Raw genomic sequence first — 23,547 nt, forward strand, 5'->3', positions numbered from 1 at the left:
ACTCTCAATATAATTATAACGCGTGTTTACAAAGAAATACGTGGTTTAACATACAGCTTCGCTTTCACTAGAATGGTATTTTTAAGAGTTGTTCGGCCACACTCATAAATTGATGGAGATTTCTAAACAATGCTTAAACAGTTTAATCATCATATTCTGGTGTGGAACTTTACGTGGACTCCTTTAACTTTAATTAGAGTTAACATGTTGTGTAATTTGATTAAGTTTAAGATGCAAATCATAATGTTGTGTAGACTTGTTTTTCTGCATAGTAGAGTTGTCTTTGTTAAAATTCTATTGAGCTTAACCTGAGTTCAAATGTTTAAAATATTATTTAGAAGGGCGTTAAATAATGTGAAAACTATTGTTTGTTTGTAATTAAGCACAAAGCTACACAATGGGCTATCTGGGTTCTACCTACCACGGGTATCGAAACCCGGATTCTAGCATTGTAAATCAGCAGACATACCGCTGTGCCACTAGGGGTATGTGAAAATTATATTTCACTATACTGACTTTAACTTGAATATTCAATAGGTTTATTTAATTATGTGAATAGTACAGAACGGGTATTTCACATAATTATATATGACTTAGATTTATTACGAAGTTATTAAGACCATTTAGGTAATGTGGACATGATATAATAATTTATGTAGTTTTAAAAAGTTCAAATGTATATTGATGTAGATATGTTAAATTATAGATATATTTTAACTTATGTATCGATTAAGATTTTAGCTAAAATAACTTAATTTGTAAGGTGACATCTCTAAGATTAGCTAACCCTAAATTAAACGCGGAGGCATTAAAGAATGCCACATTGCCACTGCAGACCTAGAAACTATCATGTCTCTGAAGTGAGCCGCCTCGTCCCCTTTGGAATGCGGACCAATCACAACGCTACCCAAATTTTCTTTCTGGCTCAGGATATTATCATTCATTACGGAAAACTCGAGAGTAGCACTCCGCAGCATTTCTCTTGTTACATTGAATGTCAAAGCTTCATTGAATATAGGGTTAAGGGTTCCCCTCTGTGTTGTGGTCTTCTTCTTTTTGTACCGCTTCCCGCCATGATGCAATGACACTTTTACGTACGGATCTGTATACAAATACAACGAAAATATTTCAATACACATCAGTTCAATAGAAAACATTAGTTCGTTTGTTACCCTGTCGTGATGAAAAATAGTTTAAAATATATATTGAAAAAATCCATTGAAAAATTCCATCACGCCAGTGCAACGCAACTCATAAGATCTAATCATTCAGTTATAACTAGTACTTTTCATGTTGAATAATGTAAATAGTTTCTCATTAAAACTATAAAATAGACCCTTACAAAACTAAAGTACGATAACTTCGTTTTTAACCCATAACTATATATATTTACAGGGTGGACCAAAGCAATAGTAAATGTAATATTTGTCTCTAAGTCGGTACGGAAACGATGGCAGTAACATTTGTAACTATGAAATAAATGTCTTTGAATTGATCTATTACAATCACGATATTTCAGAAATAATAACTTAAGAAATACTGTGAATGGAATTTGTTAATTCAAAGATATTTATTTCATCGTGGGAACTGCTACTGCCACCGATCATGTACTAAATGAAAACTATACATTAAATTTATTATACAACACAGTCCTGTATAAATAAACACAGATTCGATACTAACTCTTATTGTCAACATATTAGGTCATTGTTGCAATAAGCATGAATTTTTGAATATTCCGTATGAACGCGATTTGGGTCGTTATTAACAACTTTATTTAGGTAAAAATATATCATAAAGAACAACGTAGGCAATTTGATACGAATTAGTTCATATTTTGTGATGAAATATTGTCTTCTATCAAGACAAAGACTGTATATACATATATGTATTTTTAATTCAGCCTTCTAAATGTAGAAAATATTGCATCAAAATTAAAGAAATGACGTTGATATAACAAACAACAACCAAAAAAGGGCCAGTTAATTGCAAGTGGTATATTTCAAAACATACAGATATTTGTGAAAGAGAAACTTCACAACTAACATTTGGCCTAATGAGTTCGTTAGTGTAAGCAAAGAAACAACAACTTGTTCTCAAGCGAACGAGTTCGTTAGTGTAGGCAAAAAACAACAACTTGTTCTCTAGCGGAAAAAAAATTAACAACAGCGTTCCTTTTCAAATACGCAGCTGCGATGAATGCCTAGTCTTCTAAAATGAATTGTTTTAATCGTATCATACCTGATATTTTCTTTCTCTCGTCAGCAGACACAAGATTCCTGGCTTTTAGTATAACAACTGTCAACCTCTCAGCACTCGGCAAGTAACCCAAGGAAAACATTAAATCCCCCAAGTCAGGCTAAAGTTGAATGAAATAAACGAATAGATGAAATTTTTGAGAGTAAAGTTATACCTAGTAAATGCTCCAAAAAATAAAACTTTTTAAACCTATACAAGAAAAACATTTTTTTCTTCTTTTCACAACACAGAAAGAAATAATTTCTTTCGCTATTGAAATCATAGTTTCTCTAGCTTTGGAAGGGTATTTAGAACACATTAATATACATGTATATATAGACTACAGTCCAAGGTTTCACTTCAAGGCGGTTATGTATAACAAAACTCTAATTCTTTCTTTTCTGTAAACTGTTTTTCATTTTACCGGTTTCGTTGCGTCGCAGGATACTCTTCAGTGTATAGAATGTATAGAAAAAGCTAAGCATAGAATATAATCGAACAATATATTAAACTTAACTAGTGATACTCAACGCATAAAATGCTTCTGTTAAACCAATAAACAATATGACTAGTCACGCAAATTTTGAAAACAACAACAACAACCTGGTCATCCGCTGCTTCGCAAATGGTTATTCCTTTCCACAATGTTGTCTTCTCGGTGAATTCTATGCGATCCAATGGGAGCTGTACTTTTCCCATACAAACATGCCTGGAATATTGGTCATAATCGTAAATCAAAATTTCCAGCGTCCGTTCTCGAAGCTCTGCTGGAGGAACATCAAAGACAAAATCTTCTTCGAAATGAGGATTGAGAGTTTTGCGGCGGACACTGCTTTTTCGAACATCTCTGATATCTGGAAGTAACCAGACCTGTAAGTAGGAAAAAATAAAGACATTTCAAATTCCATCCTAAGAATACCGTATCAAATACGTGCAAAAGTTTACTTAGAAAACAATCGCCAGGATGAAATCCACAATAGTTCAGGGAAAGTAAATTATTTGTCACAAATAAAATTATAATGAGTAAGATGGGTCGTTGTATGAAACAATACGTTTGTACAATAAAACAATACAACTGGATGAGAGAAATAACAATGAAATAGCCTAACACTGACGTATTTGTGTCAGGTAAACTTGAAAGGAATTAGATTAGGAAATCAGAATACATTTATTGATTTTTTTTCGATAAGAAAATAGAATAATTAAGTTATACAAATCCTGAACATTTACTAAAGTAACTAAGATGATTAAATTGACTCTTCCTTATAAAGTTCGTAGCATCACTACATGATAGGATAACTAACTTACTAAGAAATTCACAGAAAACAACTTTTTCACGAAAATAAAGTAAAAACCTTCAATTTTTCAAACACTTTAGAGTAATATTTAACTTTTAAAATTGAAACTCGTGGTAAGTTTGTTTGATCATATGTACATAAGATATTTATTTTGGGTAGGATATATATATATATATATATATATAAGATGGGTTTAAGTTGTATAACTAACGAGGGACTCCATTTTCAGATTATTGAATCTGATATGGGAAACTAAAAGTTTGAAATGTTTTGTAAAAGAAATTCGTATTTTTATAAGTAAGTGTGAAATGTACATCGGTTTTTACGAGAATGGATAAGTACTTAAATTACCTATTAGTAGTAGTTAAGAAATATTTATGTTAATAATAAATACAATTTTTACATTAGAAAGATTAAAAGAGAGAATCTTAACTGACTTAGATTATAAAAAATATCGTAAGATGAGTCTATGTGTTGTATGTTTTCACTGTTTGACTAGAGTGTTGCGACAATAAATCAACATGAAAGGCGTAATTGACTTAACTGACTTAGATTATAAAAATATCGTAAGATGAGTCTATGTGTTGTATGTTTTCACTTGCAACACTCTAGTCAAACAGTGAAAACATACAACACATAGACTCATCTTACGATATTTTTATAATCTAAGTCAGTTAAGTCAATAATGCCTTTCATGTTGACTTATTGTCGCAACACTCTAGTCAAACAGCCTTTCATGTTGATTTATTGGTAATTTTCTGCATTTTTTTCAGTGTATTTTTAAAGCTCCTGACGTTATACTTACCATTAGTGTTCCGTGGTCAATAGTTCAAAGTGGTGCGTGGTTTAAGGCCCTAATTTATATATAGTTGACTTTATTATATTATTCGTTTTTCTAGCTCATAAACTTAACAGAAAGAATTCTTGGTAAACTGAATCCTAAAAAAAAAACGTTATCATAACCTGAATACCAGAATAATCGGTCATGGTAAACCGAATTCATGATGAAGCAGTTTATAGTAAAATTGGATCCTTAAGAAGTAGCTTATGGTAAAATGGGATCCTTAAAGAAGTAGTTTGTGGTAAAATTGGATCTTTAAGAAGTAGTTCGTGGTAAAATTGGATCCATGAAGAAGCAGTTCATAGTAAAATTATATCTTTAAGAAGTAGTTCGTGCTCAAATTGGATCCTTGAAGAAGTTCATGATAAAATTGGGTTTTAAAGAAGTATATCATGGTAAACTGGATCTTTAAAGAAGCAGAACATCGTAAACTAAATTCTTAAATAAGTAGTTAACAGTAAAGTGGATCCCCGAAGAAGCTGATCACGGTAAACTGATCTCTGACGAAGTTCTTCAGATAAACTGCATCCTGAAGAATCTGTCTGTAGATTTATAATCATGATTTATCTATAATTATAATGTAGACTTTAGTAGACGTAGAAGCAATGCAAATTTTACAACTAGTAGCAAAGATATTATCCGACTGTCAATAGCTGCCTATTTTATCCTTCAATTTAGAGGATCACAGCAAATTCGGAAAATGTCAGTAATGAAACTATTGAACGTGCACATGCTTCACGAGAGAGATTAGCCTCAATATGAAATATTAGAATTGAACATAAACCGTAAGCCAATCTTACAAGCATACATTCTTAAAATTTAAGTTGTTTCCTTCCTTACCTTTGCGTAAGGGTCAGCTGTTCCACTGAAATCTCTAGGTATAAGGTCACGTATCTGAATCAGTCGAACACATAGTAAAGAAAACTGGGTATTATAGCTTACAGAAAACTGAAGCGAGCCTTGTGAGTTGTTGTCTGAGCCACTAGAGGACGCCGCTTCCTGTAAAACAATAATGTCTCATTCTGTTGAGTTTTGACTTCACGTAAAATACATATATATTGTATGGAAATGAAATTTCCCGTGTTATTCGTAAAGTACTTTAATATTATTTTCTAATATAAACGGCACACTCTGATGCTTATGTACCATTATTTTTAGTTAAAATTACGGTCTTCTCAGTGATACAAAATAAATACATTCATTAACGACATTTCGACCTTCAGAAAATGATTACACCTTATTCATTGAAGGCCGTAATTTTGAAATATTTGAACATTTTTTGCGAACTGAATCTTTGAAAGACTATTATTTCAAATAACGAGGTGTCAGTAATAATGTACATTATTATAATATCATCTACAAATTATTATCAGTTACTTCCCACAGGTGCGTTAGCGATAAGTTTAAGGCTTACAAATCAGTGATTCGATTCCCCCTGTGATAGGAAGAAGGATGATAGCCACTTGTGTAGCTTTGTGATAAAAATATAAACAGTTGATTCAAGCTTTTTTTTTATTTAAAAAATATATTCTTGACAACATTTTCTAACATAATTTGGGAAAATTGTTACCAAGCATGATTCTTACTTTTGATCCAAATAACCAATGATCCAAGAATTCGAGGAAGAAATTCGCACAATGCGTAAGAATTTACTTTGACACGAACTTGATAGAACCTACTATCCTACTTGACCCTACTATGTTCCAAATCTGTCTCGGTTCTTCCTACGTCTGAAGACAACGGGTAAAAAATAACCTAATCTATCATTTTGACTAATCTACCGAAAGGAAGTTATGTATATATTACATGCGTCATTAGAGTTATTGTAAGTTTATGTTATTCTTTCAGAACATTGAACGTCTAAGTTTGTTACGTCACACGCAAGCACTTTGATATCAAAGGGATAGGATTTGGTCTGAAAGGTATATGGTGGCATAAGAACACTTAACAATATACTTTTACTCATATACATTAAAACCAGTACTTATAATTTAATGGTTTTCAATATCGTATTTAGTCCAATCGGGAAAATTAACCCTATAGAGATATCAGTTTAGTGATATTCAACATATCTGCTCTGTTATGAAAAACTAGGCTAGTATAAATACTAATTTAGTGATTATCAACATAATATCTAGTATAAATAGTCAAATTAGTCCGGTAGATATATCGATTTAGTGATTTTCAACATAATATTTTCTCTAACCTGACAAATTAGTCAACTAATGATATCAGTTTAGTGATTTTCAACATATCTACTCTAATCAAACAAATTAGTCCGGTAGATATATCGATTTAGTGATTTTCAACATAATATTTTCTCTAACCTGACAAATTAGTCAACTAATGATATCAGTTTAGTGATTTTCAACATATCTACTCTAACCAAACAAACTAGTCCAGTAGAAGTATCGATTTGGTAGTTTTCAGTGTTTGTTTGTTTGGAATTTAGCACAAAGCTACACAATGGGCTATCTGTGCTCTGCCCACCACGGGTATCGAAACCCGGTTTCTAGCGTTGTAAGTCCGCAAACATACTGCTGTGCCACTGGGGGCGGTTTTCAATGAAAGATATAGTCAAAATTAACTAGGTATTAATATAAATTTAGCGATTTGCAAAATATTAACTAGTCTAATCTGATAAATTAGTCCAGTAGAAATATCAGCTTTGTGATGTTAAATAAATGTCCCCCGGTGGGTCAGCGGTATGTTTCGGGCTTATAACGTCAAAATTTCGGTTTCAATACCCTCGGTGAGAAAAGCACGGATAGCCCATTGTGTAGTTTTGTGTTAAAAAGAAACGAAGTTCAACAGATATACTCTGTTTGTACACATCAATACTCAGTATTGAATTCTCTACAGCAAACAATATCACTATTCGGTGTATTACATCTTAAGTATCAACTTTTGAGCAGAATCCGTATTTTAATAGGAATCATTAATGTTCAGTACTGGTACTTAGTTTCTTAATATCAGAATAAATTATAATGGAGTTATTAATTCAGTTTTTTACGTTACATCTTTTTGTTGCCGTTTTTTTTTTTGGGGGGGGGGTCACATTGAAAGAAACCCAGCGCTTGTGCCAGCTCAATATATGTTAAAAAATGTAATCGAGTTTGGCAAAGCTGTATTTACTTTTAGAGTGGCGCTTTGAATTATTTTATTGAGGGTGATACGTCTCCTGAATTGCTCCCATATATATGTAAATTATACTTAAAAGATGTAAAATGAGATACCATCAAAATGCACTATTTTCAGTGAAAATCACAGTTTTTTGTTTTGTCTTTTCCGGGACGGTATGCACCAGACCCTCCAGTATAGTTTCGTCATAAATTTTGTTTTCTACTCCACAAATTGTATTCCCTTTATAGATTTCTGCCTTCGTGTTATATGGCTACATAAGAATTCAGCATTTACATCAGCTTCGCAGGGAGCTCTATCGTTTTCTTAGTCAGTCAATTATAGCACAGATTTTTTTTCTAATGTGACAATTCCGAACATTTTTCTTTGTTGAGTAGCGCCTATTAAAACCTAAGTTTTATCTCAGTTTGAGCTGTTTACTCGCTTTGTTTTAATGAAACACGATAAAACGTAGGACTTAACTAATTCTATTACATCTGAATATATTTATTTATCTGAAAACGTTATAGAACAGTTTGTACCGTATATACCTCAATTTAGGGTATTTATTTTTTGAGCGCATTCCCTACATTAATGCCACCGATATATAAGTTTCAGTTTGACACTTTTGAAACATACACTAAAAAGTATACAACTTTAGGTATGTTTTTTTGAACGTTTCAACCTTTTATATCACATTGGAACATATTCAAGTAATTACCTTACTCTGATACATCGTGGCATCAAATTGTGTGTGATTCAACTTGGTGTACATGGAAGTCAGTCGTGATCTGATTGGACTTGAGGGGAGTGGTGTTGGTTGAACGTATTTGATCAGGGGTGAGGCTCCCCGCTCTGCTGTTGAAAATCCTGTTTGATAGATGGCAAATGGTGACACTTTTGTTCCCAATGGCGTCAGTGGAGTATCCGGGACGCGTTCATCTTCAAATAATAATTCAAAGAATATATTGAAATAAAAACCAATTCTTCTTATAATATATTTAGTATAGAGTGCATAAAACATCCAAGTTGTGATTGGTCTCAAGCTTTGCTGTTATGCTATCGATATGATGCCACGAAGTTAACAGGCCCGTACGCAGAATCTTTGAAGGGGGGGGCTCTAATTTATGAGATCAAAAGCCAACCCTTATTGTGCGCAGTACAATCAGCATGCAAAGCATGCTAATACTATGGGGTCTGGGGGCATGATCCCCCCAGAAATGTTTTTAAACATAGGTGCTATGGCATTAAATATAGAAGTACTTTTGCATGAAATATAGCTTAGACAATTGCATGGCTGTTTACATATAATCCACAAACATACAATGAAAAGTAAACAAATCACCATTCTGTTGTAACACTGCATGGGAAGCTAGACTTAAATTATCATAAATAGGTATGTTTTATTATAGTAAAGTACTATACTATATACATACAGAGTATTTATAAATTGTTATACCCAATGGGCGATCTGTGCTCTGCCCACCACGGGTATCGAAACCCGGTTTCTAGCGTTGTAAGCCCGCAGACATACCGCTGTGCTACTGTGGGGCCTTTATAAAGGTCAAACTATCACACAATAAATACCATACATTTATAATAAGGATAAAAAAAAAGCTTGTATACATTATTCAACACGTCAACAAGGAATTTATAATTTAAAAACTAATAACATTTCATTGTTATCATTCAAATAGGTTTGTGATACCAGAAATAGCCATGCTATGTGTGTTGAAAGTTTCGAGTGTTTTGAATCAGTCCAGTAACTATTACTACTGCAATCATGTAAATCATTCTCAGTTGGTTTCTAAACATAACGGTTTATATTAACCGCCAATGTAAGTTTGATTTTGTATAAAACTTTCAGTCAAAGACCATTCCTCAGACAATTTCGTTCTAAGAAAACCAAATGCGCTAGTTTTATGCAAAATTAATCTAACAGTGTCGTGTTATCGATAATGTTTTTCTGGGACTAATGAATTGAAGAATTGTATGTCGAGTATTTATACACAAAAACAAACAAACAAGAAATAACTTAAAAATATGACGGAATAACTTAGTTAATTTAAAACTAGAAAACAAGTTTTGACTACTTTTCGAAAACTTCCACACATCCAAGTTGACCCAACCTTTAGTTTTCAATACACGGTGTCTGAGACACTGGTTGTCATGGAAAATAATTTTTTGTATCTGTTTTAAACTTTAGAGAAAGATAATCACAAAGCACCAAATACGCCTATAAACACTCTAATTAAATTATTGATAAAACTATTCTCATCGAGAAGCCCCCCCACCCCTGTGGCACAGCGGTATGTCTGCGGACTTACAACGCTAGAATCCGAGTTTCGATACCTGTGGTGGGCAGAGCCCAGATAGCCCATTGTGTAGCTTTGTGCTTAATTACAAACAGACTCGTCGAGAAAGTACCCTCTTGCATAATGCCTCACATTGCTTAATGTTTCCTCAAAGAGCAAACGATGTTCGCGACGCTGTTGAAGAAATCATTAGGTACAGCAGGAAAGTACTGTGTGCAAGTTTATAAAAACAACAACAACAACACTAATAACACATCAGCATAATAATAATTAATTTTTTAATTAACAAAAAATGCAAAAAACCCGATTAGTTTCGAAGAGCCAAACTTGTCATTCTCAGTGGACGAAGAAAACTTGGGAATAACAAACTTCTTGTCGAACATTTTTGTACGTTTTGTTAAGACCAATAATTACTGTTTTCTATATACTGGGAGGATTTAATGGCGTAAGGGTTGCAATACTTACTACAGTGAGTGAAAACTAAATTAATTCAAAAGATCACGCACAACGTAGTGATCTATATAAGATAAAAGAATCATTATAGTACATTTATATGCGGTAATTCGGGATGAGATGACAGGGATTACGTGTTTTAAAGAATAATAAATTATTATGATGGAGCTAAGATTTTGTACTGTATAGTAGCCAAAAAGCGGTGTAATATGTAGGTGTCTCTCAAGTCAGGGAACTTTAAAGATAATATGTCAGAAACAACAACTAAACTTGATTGCATCTTACCACCAAAATCAACTGCCGCCTCTCTTACAGCGCCCTCTTTATGTATGTCATACGGAACCCAAACGTCTTCCGAGGCAAGACCTTGTGATCCATCTGAGCCTTGAGGCCGAAAAATCCTGGAAACACTAGAAGAAGTTACGTTCGACCGGATCACCTCTTTAGCACTTTCTATACTTCCGGCTTCAGACGTTGAAGGTTCAACTTTTCTCTTTTCTTCTGCAGCAGCAAGGTTTGTTTTTTCAAACCAGTTTAATTTATAGCGTTTTGAACAAAGAACGTAAAATAGGATCCCAATTAAGACAAGAAGAAACAGAGAAACGCAGGTGTATACAGCTGCCGAGTATTCCTTAGAGAGGCTACTCTTGTTTGATGATGTCATAATCGTCATCAAAAGGTACAGACCACTTCAAAATAGTTATTTTCTTCTATCTGAAAAACAAGAAGGGAAATGACGTTAAGCAGAGAATGTATAAATAAATACTTATTCGTCAAGATTGAAAAAAAGAAGTATAATAAAAGCTCATATTCCTTGTCTTGAACTACTAACTAGACGGAAGACAGCCAGCCAATAACAGCAGCCGTCAGAAGGGCTTTGAACCGTAGATCCTTATATTGTGCGTGACCTTCTGAATTAGGTTAGTTTTCAACTACTGTAATATGTACTGCACACATTACATCACTAAATATTGCCGCTATATAGTAAACAGTGCATTTTGTATATAATTAAGGACTCCAATTTTAAGAAGCAACGCATTCTTTACACCATTAAGTACTCCAAATTTAGGAAGCAGCGCATTTTTTACGTTATTAAGTACTTCAACTTTAGTGAGCAGTGTATTCTTTACATAACATAACATAATGTTTGGGGACAACAAAGTACCTATCGGTCCATCTAGGCTATCCCATCCTCTAAACGAAAATAAAACTATTAAATAAAATAAAAATCCTCAAAGTCAGCCTTTATCATTCATGTAGTTATCAAGTATTCACTTAAACTCACTTAAATTTACTGCCTCCACAACATCCAAAGGTCAATCACTATGTTAAAAAAACAAAACTTTCTTAGCTGAAGATGACTCCTACCCTGACAAAATTTATTTTTGTATTCCCTAGCCCTATTATCCTCACCCTCAAGTATGAAAAAAGATGATGCATCAACACCATAAATTCCCTTAACAATGTTAAACATCTCAATCAGATCTCCTCTTACTCTTCTTTTATTCAAGAGAAACCAATTTCAGATATAAACCCTCCTGGTATGACAACTCTTCCATTCCAGGCACCATTCTAGCAACTCTCCTCTGAACCTTTTCCAACAATGCAATGTCCTTCCTAAGGTAAGGAGCCGAAGACTGAACACAATACTCCAAATATGGCCTAACCAGTGACCTATACAATTATATTATAGCCTCTTTAGACTTGTATTCAATATTGCTGTAAATACAACCTAAAATCCTATTTGTCCTACCACTAGCAACAGCACATTGCTTGGATGGCTTAAGAGACTGATCAACCATTACACCAATATCCCTTTCTTTCATTACACTGTGAAGATTATTCCCACCCAAATTATACTTATAATTCAAATTATGATAACCCACTTGCATTATTTTACATTTATTATAATTAAAACCCATCTGCTATTTATTCGCCCAATTCACTAAATGATCTGATTCCTTTTGTAAAGCAGTAACATCCTCCTCACAGCCAGCAATACTTAAGACCTTAATGTCATCAGAAAATTTAAATAACTTATTGACTATTTCTTCAGCTATGCCATTGATGTAATTCAAAAATAACAAAGGTCCTAAGATTGAGCCCTGAGGTACCCCATTTATAACATTAATCCAGTTTGACTGAAATTTATTTATAAAAACCCTCTGTTTTCTTCCATCCAGCTACTCTTCTATCTAATTAGCTAACTCACCCCCCACACTTAAAGATAATTTTTTAAAACCCTTTTATGTGGCACCTGGTCAAATGCTTTTTGAAAATCTAGATACACCAATCTACACCCTTACCCTCATCTACATAAGTAGTAACATTTTCAAAGAATATCAAAAGATTTGTAAGGCAGGATTTTCCCTTAGTGAAATCATATTGACTATCCAATAAAATTATTTGTTAAAACGTTGTTAAATGACTTTGCAAATCATCATTTATCCGATTTTCCAAACCTTTTCTCACAAATGATGTAAGACTAATAGGCCTATAATTACTGGGACAATTTTTATCACCTCTCTTGAAAAGAGGAGTCGCATTAGCCATCTTCCAATCCTCTGGTACCTCCTGCCCACTGTTCAAGTACTTACATAAATAGTAGCAAGTGGCTCAAATATCCAATCTTTAAGTTCTTTCATAACCCTTAGAGAAATATTATCTAGCCCAGGAGACTTATCGTTCTTTAAACTTCCCAATGTTTTCTTAGCAAGCACAGAATTAATATGATAATATTGTTTTCATCTGTCAACTGTTCAAGATGAGAAATATTGCTTAAATCTTCATTAATAAAAACTGAAGAAAATGCAGAATTTAATAACCCAGCCATCTCATAATCATCAAATACAGCCTTCCTTTATTATCCCTCAAAGGTCCTACCCTATTCTAACATTTTGTTTAACCTTAATGTATTTAAAGAAATCCTTACTGTTAACTTTTACATTTTCAGTCAACTTTTTTTTCATACATATTTTTTGATATCCTAACTTTCTTGATCTTCTAAATCTCCCGTCATACCAGTCAATTGAAAGTTCTTAAATTTGTGATCATTTTTTCTGATTTTATCCTTTATACCAACATGAGTAATCCAACAACAGGGACAATCACATACTCTACATCAAGGATTTCACAATTACAGAATACACAAAAATCTATTACTGTAGAATTCATCTTCTACTTAAAGTCACATACTGTTTTATTTGAGTAAGGAGTATATATATATATATATATACATATATACTTCACTTGAGAAGTCTCAACTATATTTGAAACAGAACACTTTCGGGGACACTGCAAAAGTACATTAGTATTATTTCAAGTTTATATATAAAGTGTTATATATAAGGCTGTTCAGTGAAGATATATGTGACATAGGAAGAAAAGACGCCATAATAGTTATCATAGCCAAAACACCGTGCAAAAACCCCCAAATATGAATAGAGTTTTAACTTTTATTTAAATATAACGAAAAATAAATATTGAAAAATTATTGAAAGTCATTGTACAAAACACTAGAAAAACTCAGTGTAATCGGTTTATTAACGTTCCGTCCTTGGCTGTTATGGCTGCTCTAATTCTTAATAGTATGGTACTTGCAAGTTTCTGAAAGGTATGCTGAGGAATTATTTATCATTCCTCAAATACATCAGAAATGGCTGTCTCATTTACTCACGATTATCTTTCAATCAGTGTTTATTTACCTAATAAAACTTATGTGATAATCGCCATGTTTTAAAAACCTTTAATTTTGTTTCTCTTGCAAAACTAAGTTGTGCAATTTGCACCAAAGTACCTATTCATCCGGCTCCTACAATCTGCTCTTTTCGAAAGTCAGTTAAGTTGCACGTCTTTCCAACGCTTCTTGACAACTAACGCAGAACAGAGCTTACATGTGTTTAGATAACAAATCACCAGTCAAAGAGGAATGGCAGCTGGTCAACACCACCCATCGCCAACTTTTGGGATATTCTTATCAAACGAAAGGTAGGATTGACTGACACATTATAACGCTCTCACAGCTGAAAAGACAAGTATATTCGGCTACGGGTTTTGATCTCTCGACCTTCAGATTGCAAGTAGAGTACCCCAACCACCAGGTGATAAAAGGTCTAAGAGTTTTTAGAAAAATATTTTCCAATGATGTTAAGCTTATATCACTCTCTTCACATGTAATATTTGTTATAACGCACCTCTAGTTATATTCTGTAATAAACAAAAAGATGAAACAAAATAAAATGATTCGAAAAAATATTGACGGAGTGTAATTAATGTGTTTTTTTTCTTTTGTTTTATTAACCTGTATCAGATCACCGTACTGCTCTAGTTCTATTGAGAAAAGTTATCTGGATATCTAAAAACATCCAATGCCGAAGAACTGCACAATCTGTAAATCGAATCACAGCCTGTTAAATTATATTTTTATTTGAGCCTAAAGTAGTAATGATCATAAGAAAAAATCCTGAAACACACATTACGCTTTGTTTTATTAGCTATATATTTCTATGAAAACTATATGAACGCAGAAGTTTTCTTTCGCAGTAACGATTACATAACAGATTTATATTGCATTTATTGTCAATTCAGTAACCACTTGCCAAAAAATACAGTATTTGAAGAAATTCAACTAAGTTAGAAAAATAGTATATTATAGGATTTAAACCTTTGAGTGTGCCAAAAATATGATAAAAATATTTTTGGCTAATGTGTTTGTTTTTGAATTCTAAATATTTTTTTCTTTTTTTTTTGTTATAAACTTGATAATTGTGATGTAATTTTTAAAGATCTTAAATACAAAAAAAGCATAAAAATATGCATATAAATCCTCTGTATCTTTACTTAACCTGCTACTGCAAAATAAACAGGATCTTTATTTTTTTTTATCTCTGATCAAAATCAGTCTTTCACAAAATATATCTTAATTCATCATTTTAGCGAACTGCTATCCACTCTTTTTTCAAACTTGGCTCTTTGTCATTCGTCAGGATCTACGAATGGAAATGCTAAGACGTTTAGGAGAAAATTCCTGTTTAAACACTTCATACATTAGTTTGAAATATATATCTATATATAATTGGTTAAACATTTTATAAAAGCTAAAACTTAAATGACTCACCCAATGTTATCATTCATTAAACAAATGCATAACATTATTAGCAGTGGTGGGCCCTGAGTGTAGTACAAACTACTGCCCCCCCCCCGCACATTACGGCCCTTTTCTTTAAATGCCTTTATCGACCTTTTGTACTTATCAATAACCTCCTCTTACCTACCTTTCCCTACATCATTAGCCCTACGTGTACAGCAAAGATTATATCACTGTTAGCCCCCTTAATTGTATCTCTTGCTCTGTCAATTATATATTCCACCGGTGCCCTGATAAACTAAATATATTAGTGATAAAAAATAAGGAAATAAAAAGAAAAATATATATGTTTCAAAAACGTGGTTCATTATTATTGTTTTATTATACACTTCATATTTTATTATTTATTATTATACTTGCAACGCGCGGTGGACCTCTGACGGCGATGGACCCTGGGCAGCTAACCCTTTTGCCCATTGGATAAAACGGTCCTGATTCTTAGTCAGAAAATAGTTGAGCTCTGAGGGTAGTTACAGACTAAGAAAATTAAAAGGATACAATTATTTCCTTTTATAGTATACATCATTGATAGTATATTTGCTCATATTATGAGGCTATTCATTAAAATATGAAATGAGTTTATGGTAATTTTATATTAAACATTGAAAAGAGTGGTTTACTTTGTTGTTGATGATGCAGTTCAAAAGAAAATTAATTTACGCTTAAAACTGTTAAATCACGGAATAAATCGCAATTGGTCAGTTGTATGTGACAAAATAACGTGTTTTACTTAATTTCGACGTCTAAAGAAATTCACTAGAGTGCCTTCTAAAATTAACATCCTGTAAAACATTTTCGTTACCTAAGATTCTGATTATTAAATAAAAGGCTGTGCTCTAATTACTTTGGAAGCTATGTAACAACGTACCTAAAGGTTAGCAAGATTAATGTGCAAGGTAGCTTACGAAGGCATGGCTTAGTGTCAGTTACAGAGTCTACTAGACGTCAGCGTTGCCAAGCATTGAAAACAAAGATAAGCCTTTTAAATCTGATTAAGAAGACATTTTTCAAATTAATTATCTGATTTTTGTCAATAAAGTCTTCAGAACCAAGTTTGCCTTATCGATGACGATAACTCTCGTTTTGCTCTATACAACTATATCATTTTTACTATACTGTGTTGGAGAGGTATGTTGAAACAACAACATGCATGTGATAAACTCTTTGTTATTTAAAGTCACGATTTTGAACGAATTATAGTATCTCTATATACTTAAGGTATGTTAAACCGATAAAAGTACTCCGAACTCTATAATACTGTAAACGTATCTGTGTTAGTTCGACAAAAATACTTCTTTGAATCCTACGATACTGTAGAACTAGATAGGGTAGATCGATAACAAGATCCCCCGAATCTACAGTATTGTAGAGCTAGATGTGTTAGTCCTATAACAATACTTTTCTGACATTCTTACCATACTGTAGAACTATGTGTGTTAATGATATGACAATACTTCTATGAGTTCTACAATACTGTAGAAGTGCATGTGTTAGTCCTATAGCAATACTTCTCAGAACCCTACAATACTGTAGGACTAGGATACGTTATACCAATAACAAAATTCTCAGAACCCTGTGTATATTTCCTAATCCTATAACTCTAGTATTGTAGGACTAAATGTGTCAGACCAAATACAATATTTCTTCAAACTCTGTAAAATAACAACGTTTATTCTAAATTATATAAGGTACTGTTAAGCTAGATGTAGATCTAGATGTTCTCTCGACCAGTAAGAATATCTCTCCACAACCGGTAATATTATATAGTGCTGTAAAACTAGATGTGTTAGTCCGATAAGAATATCTCTCCACAACCGTTAATGTTATATAGTACTGTAAAACTAGATGTGTTAGTCCGATAAGAATATCTCTCCAAACCGGTAATATTATATAGTGCTGTAAAACTAGATTTGTTAGTCCGATAAGAATATCTCTCCAAACCGGTAATATTATGTAGTGCAGTAAAACTAGATGTGTTAGTCCGATAAGAATATCTCTCCAAACCGGTAATATTATATAGTGCAGTAAAACTAGATGTATTAGTCAGATAAGAATATCTTTCCACAACCGGTAATAGTATATAGTGCTGTAAAACTAGATGTGTTAGTCCGATAAGAATATCTCTCCAAACCGGTAATACTATATAGTGCAGTAAAACTAGATGTGTTAGTCCGATAAGAATATCTCTCCACAACCGGTAATATTATATAGCACTGTAAAACTATATGTGTTAGACCTATAATAATATCTCTCCACAAATTGTATAATTATTCAGTTCTTTAGAACTAGATGTGTTAGTCCGATAAGAATATCTCTCCAAACCGGTAATATTATATAGTGCTGTAAAACTAGATGTGTTAGTCCGGTAAGAATATCTCTCCACAACCGGTAATATTATATAGTGCAGTAAAACTAGATGTGTTAGTCCGATAAGAATATATTTCCACAACCGGTAATATTATATAGTGCTGTAAAACTATATGTGTTAGACCTATAACAATATCTCTCCACAAACGATATTATTATTCAGTTCTTTCCACAACCGGTAATATCATATAGTGCTGTAAAACTATATGTGTTAGACCTATAATAATATCTCTCCACAAACGATATTATTATTCAGTTCTTTAAAACTAGATGTGTTAGATCGATAACAATAATTATCCACAACTGGTAATATTATAGTGCTGTAAAACTAGATGTGTTAGGCCGATCACAAAATATTCTGTGCCTTGTTGTATTATGAATCTAGATGTGTTAGATCGATAAAAATATTTCTCTAAACCTTATAAATATTGTACAGAACTAGCTATGACAGACCGAGAACATTATCTCTCCAAACTCTATCACATAATCTTCTGGTTCCTATTGTATTGTAAAGTTAGGTATGCTATACCTATAAATACTACTGTATTGTAAAGTTAGGTATGCTATACCTATAAATACTACTGTATTGTAAAGTTAGGTATGCTATACATATAAATACTACTGTATCGTAAAGTTAGGTATGTTATACATATAAATACTACTTAGCATACCTAAGTTTACAATACTACATATAAATACTACTGTATTGTAAAGTTAGGTATGTTATATATATAAATATCTCTCCAAATCATATAGTAAGAAAGTTCTACTTACGTTACACTGTTGAAATCAACCCATTTTACTGCTCTATCCTGAAGCAGTGTTGTATTTTATAGGCATTATTTTCTGTATACATAAATTAAACGCCAAAATCTACATCACATTCTTTTATTCCACATAACTGCTTCCGGCAATAAAGCACCAGAATAAACCAATATGTTGATAACAGGGCAACAACCAGGAAACCCGAGACTCGTGCTGTGATGCCATTAACTTCATATATATCTGAGGTTATCAACTTACGAATAACACTACTCTTGCCGAGAAGTAAGGACTTGTTTCTTTTAGCATAAATTTCAATCTATGTCCACACCCCTGGATATTCTGCATAAGAAACTTTGAACGTTTTCCTGTAATTCAAGTTTTTATATGACAATAGCTGCCAACAAAATTAAAAGCTGCTAGAGTTTGAATCGTGCCATAATTCTTTATATCTGTTGTGTTGTTAAAAATCCAGTATCCGACAGGAAACATGCATTTGCGGCCTTTGTGATTTTTTCTTCAGTCTCAAACGTGTATATTAGTTTTTGACCAAACTTCATAACTCACGAACATATTATAGATAAGCATTTCTGGTTAGCTTTCAGTAGTAATCTAGTCTAAACATGCATTTTTATTTAATGTGTTTTCAAATAGTATATAATTTCCAATCCTTAAATACCATCATTTTCATATGTTTGTTTGTTTAAAGTAAGGCATAAAGCTACACAATGGGCTATCTGTGCTCTTCCCACCACGTATATTCGAAACCAGGTTTCTAGCGTTGTAAGTCCGCAGACATACCGCTGTGCCACTGGAGGATCCATTTTCATATAATATGACTAAGTAAATAACGTAATTTTCTAGAAATTGATTTTGAACTATCTAAAAATACATTGTAAACTGAACGAAAACACACTTTAGGAGTAAGAATAAGTAAGCATTATACAGAAACCCAAAGGAACATCCCAGCTAAATACACTGCTTAAAACAGTTAAAAGAATAATTTGAATTTCTTAAATTAATGTGTCGTTAAATGTTATTGTCACACTTTCTAAATTGCCTCAATAATGTTTGAACTTTACTGAACCACCATTTTTTTAACACAAGCTGTAGTAGAAAAAAAAAATGTTTCGATTTGCTTTCTCAAGATTTAATCTACTTTTCTGAACGTATACTTCCGTATGTTACCTGTTTGTTCTTACGTCACGGTAGAACGTACAAGAATTATTTCGAACTAATCACACTAAGTGACAACATACCGAGAACATAACAACGAGCCAAAGTAAGTAACTATATGGCAAAACAGAACTCAGATGTCAATAACTTCGCCATTGTTTTTCTCGTTATCATTCTGGAATGTCTACAACAAGATTATACAGGAAAATATAACATTCGGGATCACATAATTTAACGGTCACTCCTAACAGTTTTTAATCATTTAACTGATTGATTATTCACAGAAAAATAAAATTATTACCACAAAGAAACAAACACAAAAGAGGAAAATGAAGTAGCACGCTATTTTTTACTATCCATTTATACAGTATATTTACAGTGATCGTAACTAAAGTTCACGGACTTACAACGCAAAAATCCGGCCCTCGATTCTTGCGCTAAGAAAACAACAACACTTGACTTACAAAATGTGTAGCTAGCTTGGCTTAGTAAAGATGTACCTCCACTTCTGTGCTTGAAGAAAATAGATTGGTTTCTTTTCTGGAGGTCGGGTGTGGTCAACGTGCATTTTTAATCTCATAACAATATCTTGAGTTTGAGGGTTCATGGTTTACGCTCCAACTACACGCTCCACAAAGTAATGGTCAAATCCCACTATTTGTCCAGACAAGAGTAGTTTAAAGGTTGGCGGTGGGTGCTGTTAACTAGCTGCTTTCCCTATAATCCATCAACTTAAAAAATAAGGACGGCTATGCGTAAGTTGCTCCTGTGTAACTTCGTGCGACACAAACAAACCTTTTCTAGATGTCAAGATAAATTTAAAAAAATTCACTGGCGATTGAATAAACACTTTGAAAATGCTCGACTCATGTAAATATATTGTTTTTCGTTTAACCACCGTCTCAGTGTTCATTAGTATACTGTATATTTAAGATACTCAGAAAATGCATAACCTACATTGACAGTCTTACAGAACAATGAAGAGGATTGAAAGTTTCTCTTACTAAAAACAAAACACAAAAACGAGCTGAATCAACAAGCTCGTAGTTTTCAACATATTTTTCAGTGTCTCTTCTTGTAGACTAGTAAGTTGTTTGTTACGCTTACATATATATATATATGCCCATACACATATATATATATTATTATTTAACAAAAGGGCCCGGCATGGCTAGGGCACTCGACTCGCAATTTGAGGGTCGCAGGTTCAGATCCCCGTCACACCAAACATGCTCGTCCGTTCAGACGTGGGGGCGTTATAATGTGATGTTCAATCTCACTATTCGTTGATAAAATAGTAGCCCAAGAGTTTGCGGTGGGTGGTAATGACTTGCTGCCTTCTCTCTGGTCTCACACTGCTAAATTAGGGACGGCTAGCGCAGATAGCCCTCGTGTACCTTTACTCGAAATTCGAAACAAACAAACAATTAAACAAAAGAGCTCCTATATATGTATATATTACCTCTTTTGTTTGATAAAGAAAATTAGTGTATGTGCTAAACAAAAAATTTACTTTGTTTTGTGATATCAAAGGTCATCTAAAGTATCAGCAGATGGTCCAAGCAAAACCGCATTCCACTTAACAGAGAGAGAGAATGAGCTTGTAAGTCATTAGTTCTTTGTTCAGAAAGTCTTGGAAAATTGAACCAGGAAAAGATTAATTAATCAATAAGTATTTAGGTGTATGTCATCAATTCATTGCTAAACATTTCAGTAAATATCACCTTCTACCTAATATGTAAGTAAGTAGACAGTTATAGGATGTTAGTTCGTACCCTAAAATGCCATTAAACAGTCAGTAGGACATCAGTCCATACATACAATATAAATAAAGAATTTAGATATAGCAAACTTAATAGCAAATAATCAGTTATGAGATATAAGTGGATAGTTAATGTTACAGCGAATAGTCAGAAATATATATATTAGTACGTAACTAAGATGCCAGAAAACGTCAGTCATAGAATATCAGTACATAACTAAAATTCGGCTCCAAGACAATAATACATAGCCAAGGTTATATATCAGAACCTAGAAGTCAATTGTAAGTAAAGGGTATCATTACATATCTAAGTCTACAGTAAATAGTAGGTCATAGGATATAGATTTCTAGGGTGTAGGTTCATCGCTAATGCAACAATTCAGCTACAGAATATTAATAGAGACTGATGTATTAGTGAATAACTAATAACAGAAAAGCAATAACTAGTATAGCAGTACACAGTTACATTCTTTCTAAAATATCATTTATAGGCCATTATATAACTGAAATGTTAGTCACAAGCACGTTAATTATTAGTATGTTGGGATGAGCTAATAAAAAAATGGCCGCCAAATTTATTCTACTATTCTATGATTTTACAAAAAACTGCTAAAGTTGAGTTATAATCTTATTTGAGCACCTAATTGCCATTATCGAGGGTTTCACAGCTTGTATAACAGTAGTATTCTTCTACCACACGTATTTTTGTGGGGAAATAATAAAAGGGAAAACTACTACTTAGCAGTGAGTTCAGTTTATAAGCATGTATTATTTCCATAATTGATAAATAACAGTTTAATTTCTGGTCGCTACATAGTGGGACAAATTATTCTTATATTACGACTGTTTGTGACTTTTCAGTCCACAAAGATTATATCTGCAAAACATTTTCAGTAAAAATAAATAAATAGCAGTCTATATTAATATTCAAGGTTTCAAGTAGATCAAGTGCTTATGCAACTGACAGATCTGTGTATATGTTATTGATGTTTGAGTTTAAAAATACCAGTTTCTCAATTATCAAAACAATACATTATATAGCACTCTACTTTTCTTCAAACTTTCAGTGGGGCCAAGCCTGGAGTTATGTGACCAGTTTTATCTTCGGCGGTGATTGCTGTCCGTGTGTGCGGTTTTTGTGGGTATTCTTTTAATTTTTGTTTTCTAGTAGTAAGTCCACTAGTTACACTTTTGGACCTCTTTGCTTTGTTTTCAGGGTTGGCCGGAATGAATTCTGCCACGCACCTGAACCAACCACGGTCGGTCAGGTTCGCCATGCCAGCAGACTCTTTGCCTTCCCAGGTAATAGACTCTTTATGTGAGAGCCTGAGTGGCAATGTTGTGGATTGCCTCCAGCACTTCAATGCTGGGAAGTATATTGCTACCCTGTCCTCCTTCGCTGTAGCCCAGCAGCTGTTGGGTCAGGGTTCTTTCACGTTCAATGGTGCTCCTGCGTCTGTAAGGGCAAAATATCAAATGGATGACCTTGTGTTCGGCCCCCTTTGAGTTGCCTCATGATGTAATTGTCGTATCCCTGCAACAATATGGTCGAGTCCTCAAGACAGAACATGAGTGCTATCAAACCTGTCTAGGTGTCTGCACAGGAAACAGGAAAGTACACAATGATATGACCACTCCCGTACCCAATTTAGTGAAAATTGGCAGCTATGATGTCATGGTCAACGACCGAGGCATGTGGCATTTGTGTCGCCATTGTGGTTTGGAGGGACATCTCTCAAATCAAAGTGACACCGTTAAGTGTTTGAAGTGCCTTGACTGCAGTCACATGGAGGATGAGTGTACTGTTTCATGTGAGATGAGTAAGGGTGATCACCACTTTTTGGTGTGCCCCAGACGTTTCTCCATGTATGCTGGTAGAGTCTCTGGTGCCAAACCCCAACCAACCATCACCGAACCCCAGCCACCCATCCCCGAATCACCATGTGACGTTTCTCAAGCCTCTATGGAGTCATATGAGGACACACTGTCATCTTGTTCCACAAGTGAGGATTTTTATTCATGTGCCAAGATCGATGTTTCTCCACCCACACCTGTAGATCCGAAGGGTG

The 23,547-nt window shown here is 33.5% G+C and overlaps 1 protein-coding gene across 2 annotated transcripts in view; it reads right to left on the reverse strand.

Annotated features, from left to right (window-relative positions):
- Nucleotides 1-415: 415 nt before the first annotated feature.
- LOC106467121 (synaptotagmin-5-like) overlaps nt 416-23,547 on the reverse strand; it is a 32,818-nt gene continuing 9,686 nt past the window's right edge. Inside the window, exons 2-7 of one of the 2 annotated variants that reach the window (XM_013927439.2) lie at nt 10,551-10,979; nt 8,219-8,439; nt 5,218-5,376; nt 2,842-3,108; nt 2,242-2,359; nt 416-1,102 (exon numbers count right to left, since the gene is read on the reverse strand). In XM_013927439.2, the coding sequence (XP_013782893.1) occupies nt 789-1,102; nt 2,242-2,359; nt 2,842-3,108; nt 5,218-5,376; nt 8,219-8,439; nt 10,551-10,938 (1,467 nt within the window). In that variant the 5' untranslated portion in view covers nt 10,939-10,979 and the 3' untranslated portion in view covers nt 416-788. Of the gene's footprint in view, nt 1,103-2,241; nt 2,360-2,838; nt 3,109-5,217; nt 5,377-8,218; nt 8,440-10,550; nt 10,980-23,547 lie in introns of both variants that reach the window. The other variant, XM_022395249.1, reaches the window with a different exon arrangement.

Source organism: Limulus polyphemus, unplaced genomic scaffold (assembly GCF_000517525.1).
Source record: "Limulus polyphemus unplaced genomic scaffold, Limulus_polyphemus-2.1.2 Scaffold2495, whole genome shotgun sequence".
NCBI classification, from domain to species: Eukaryota; Metazoa; Arthropoda; class Merostomata; order Xiphosura; family Limulidae; genus Limulus; species Limulus polyphemus.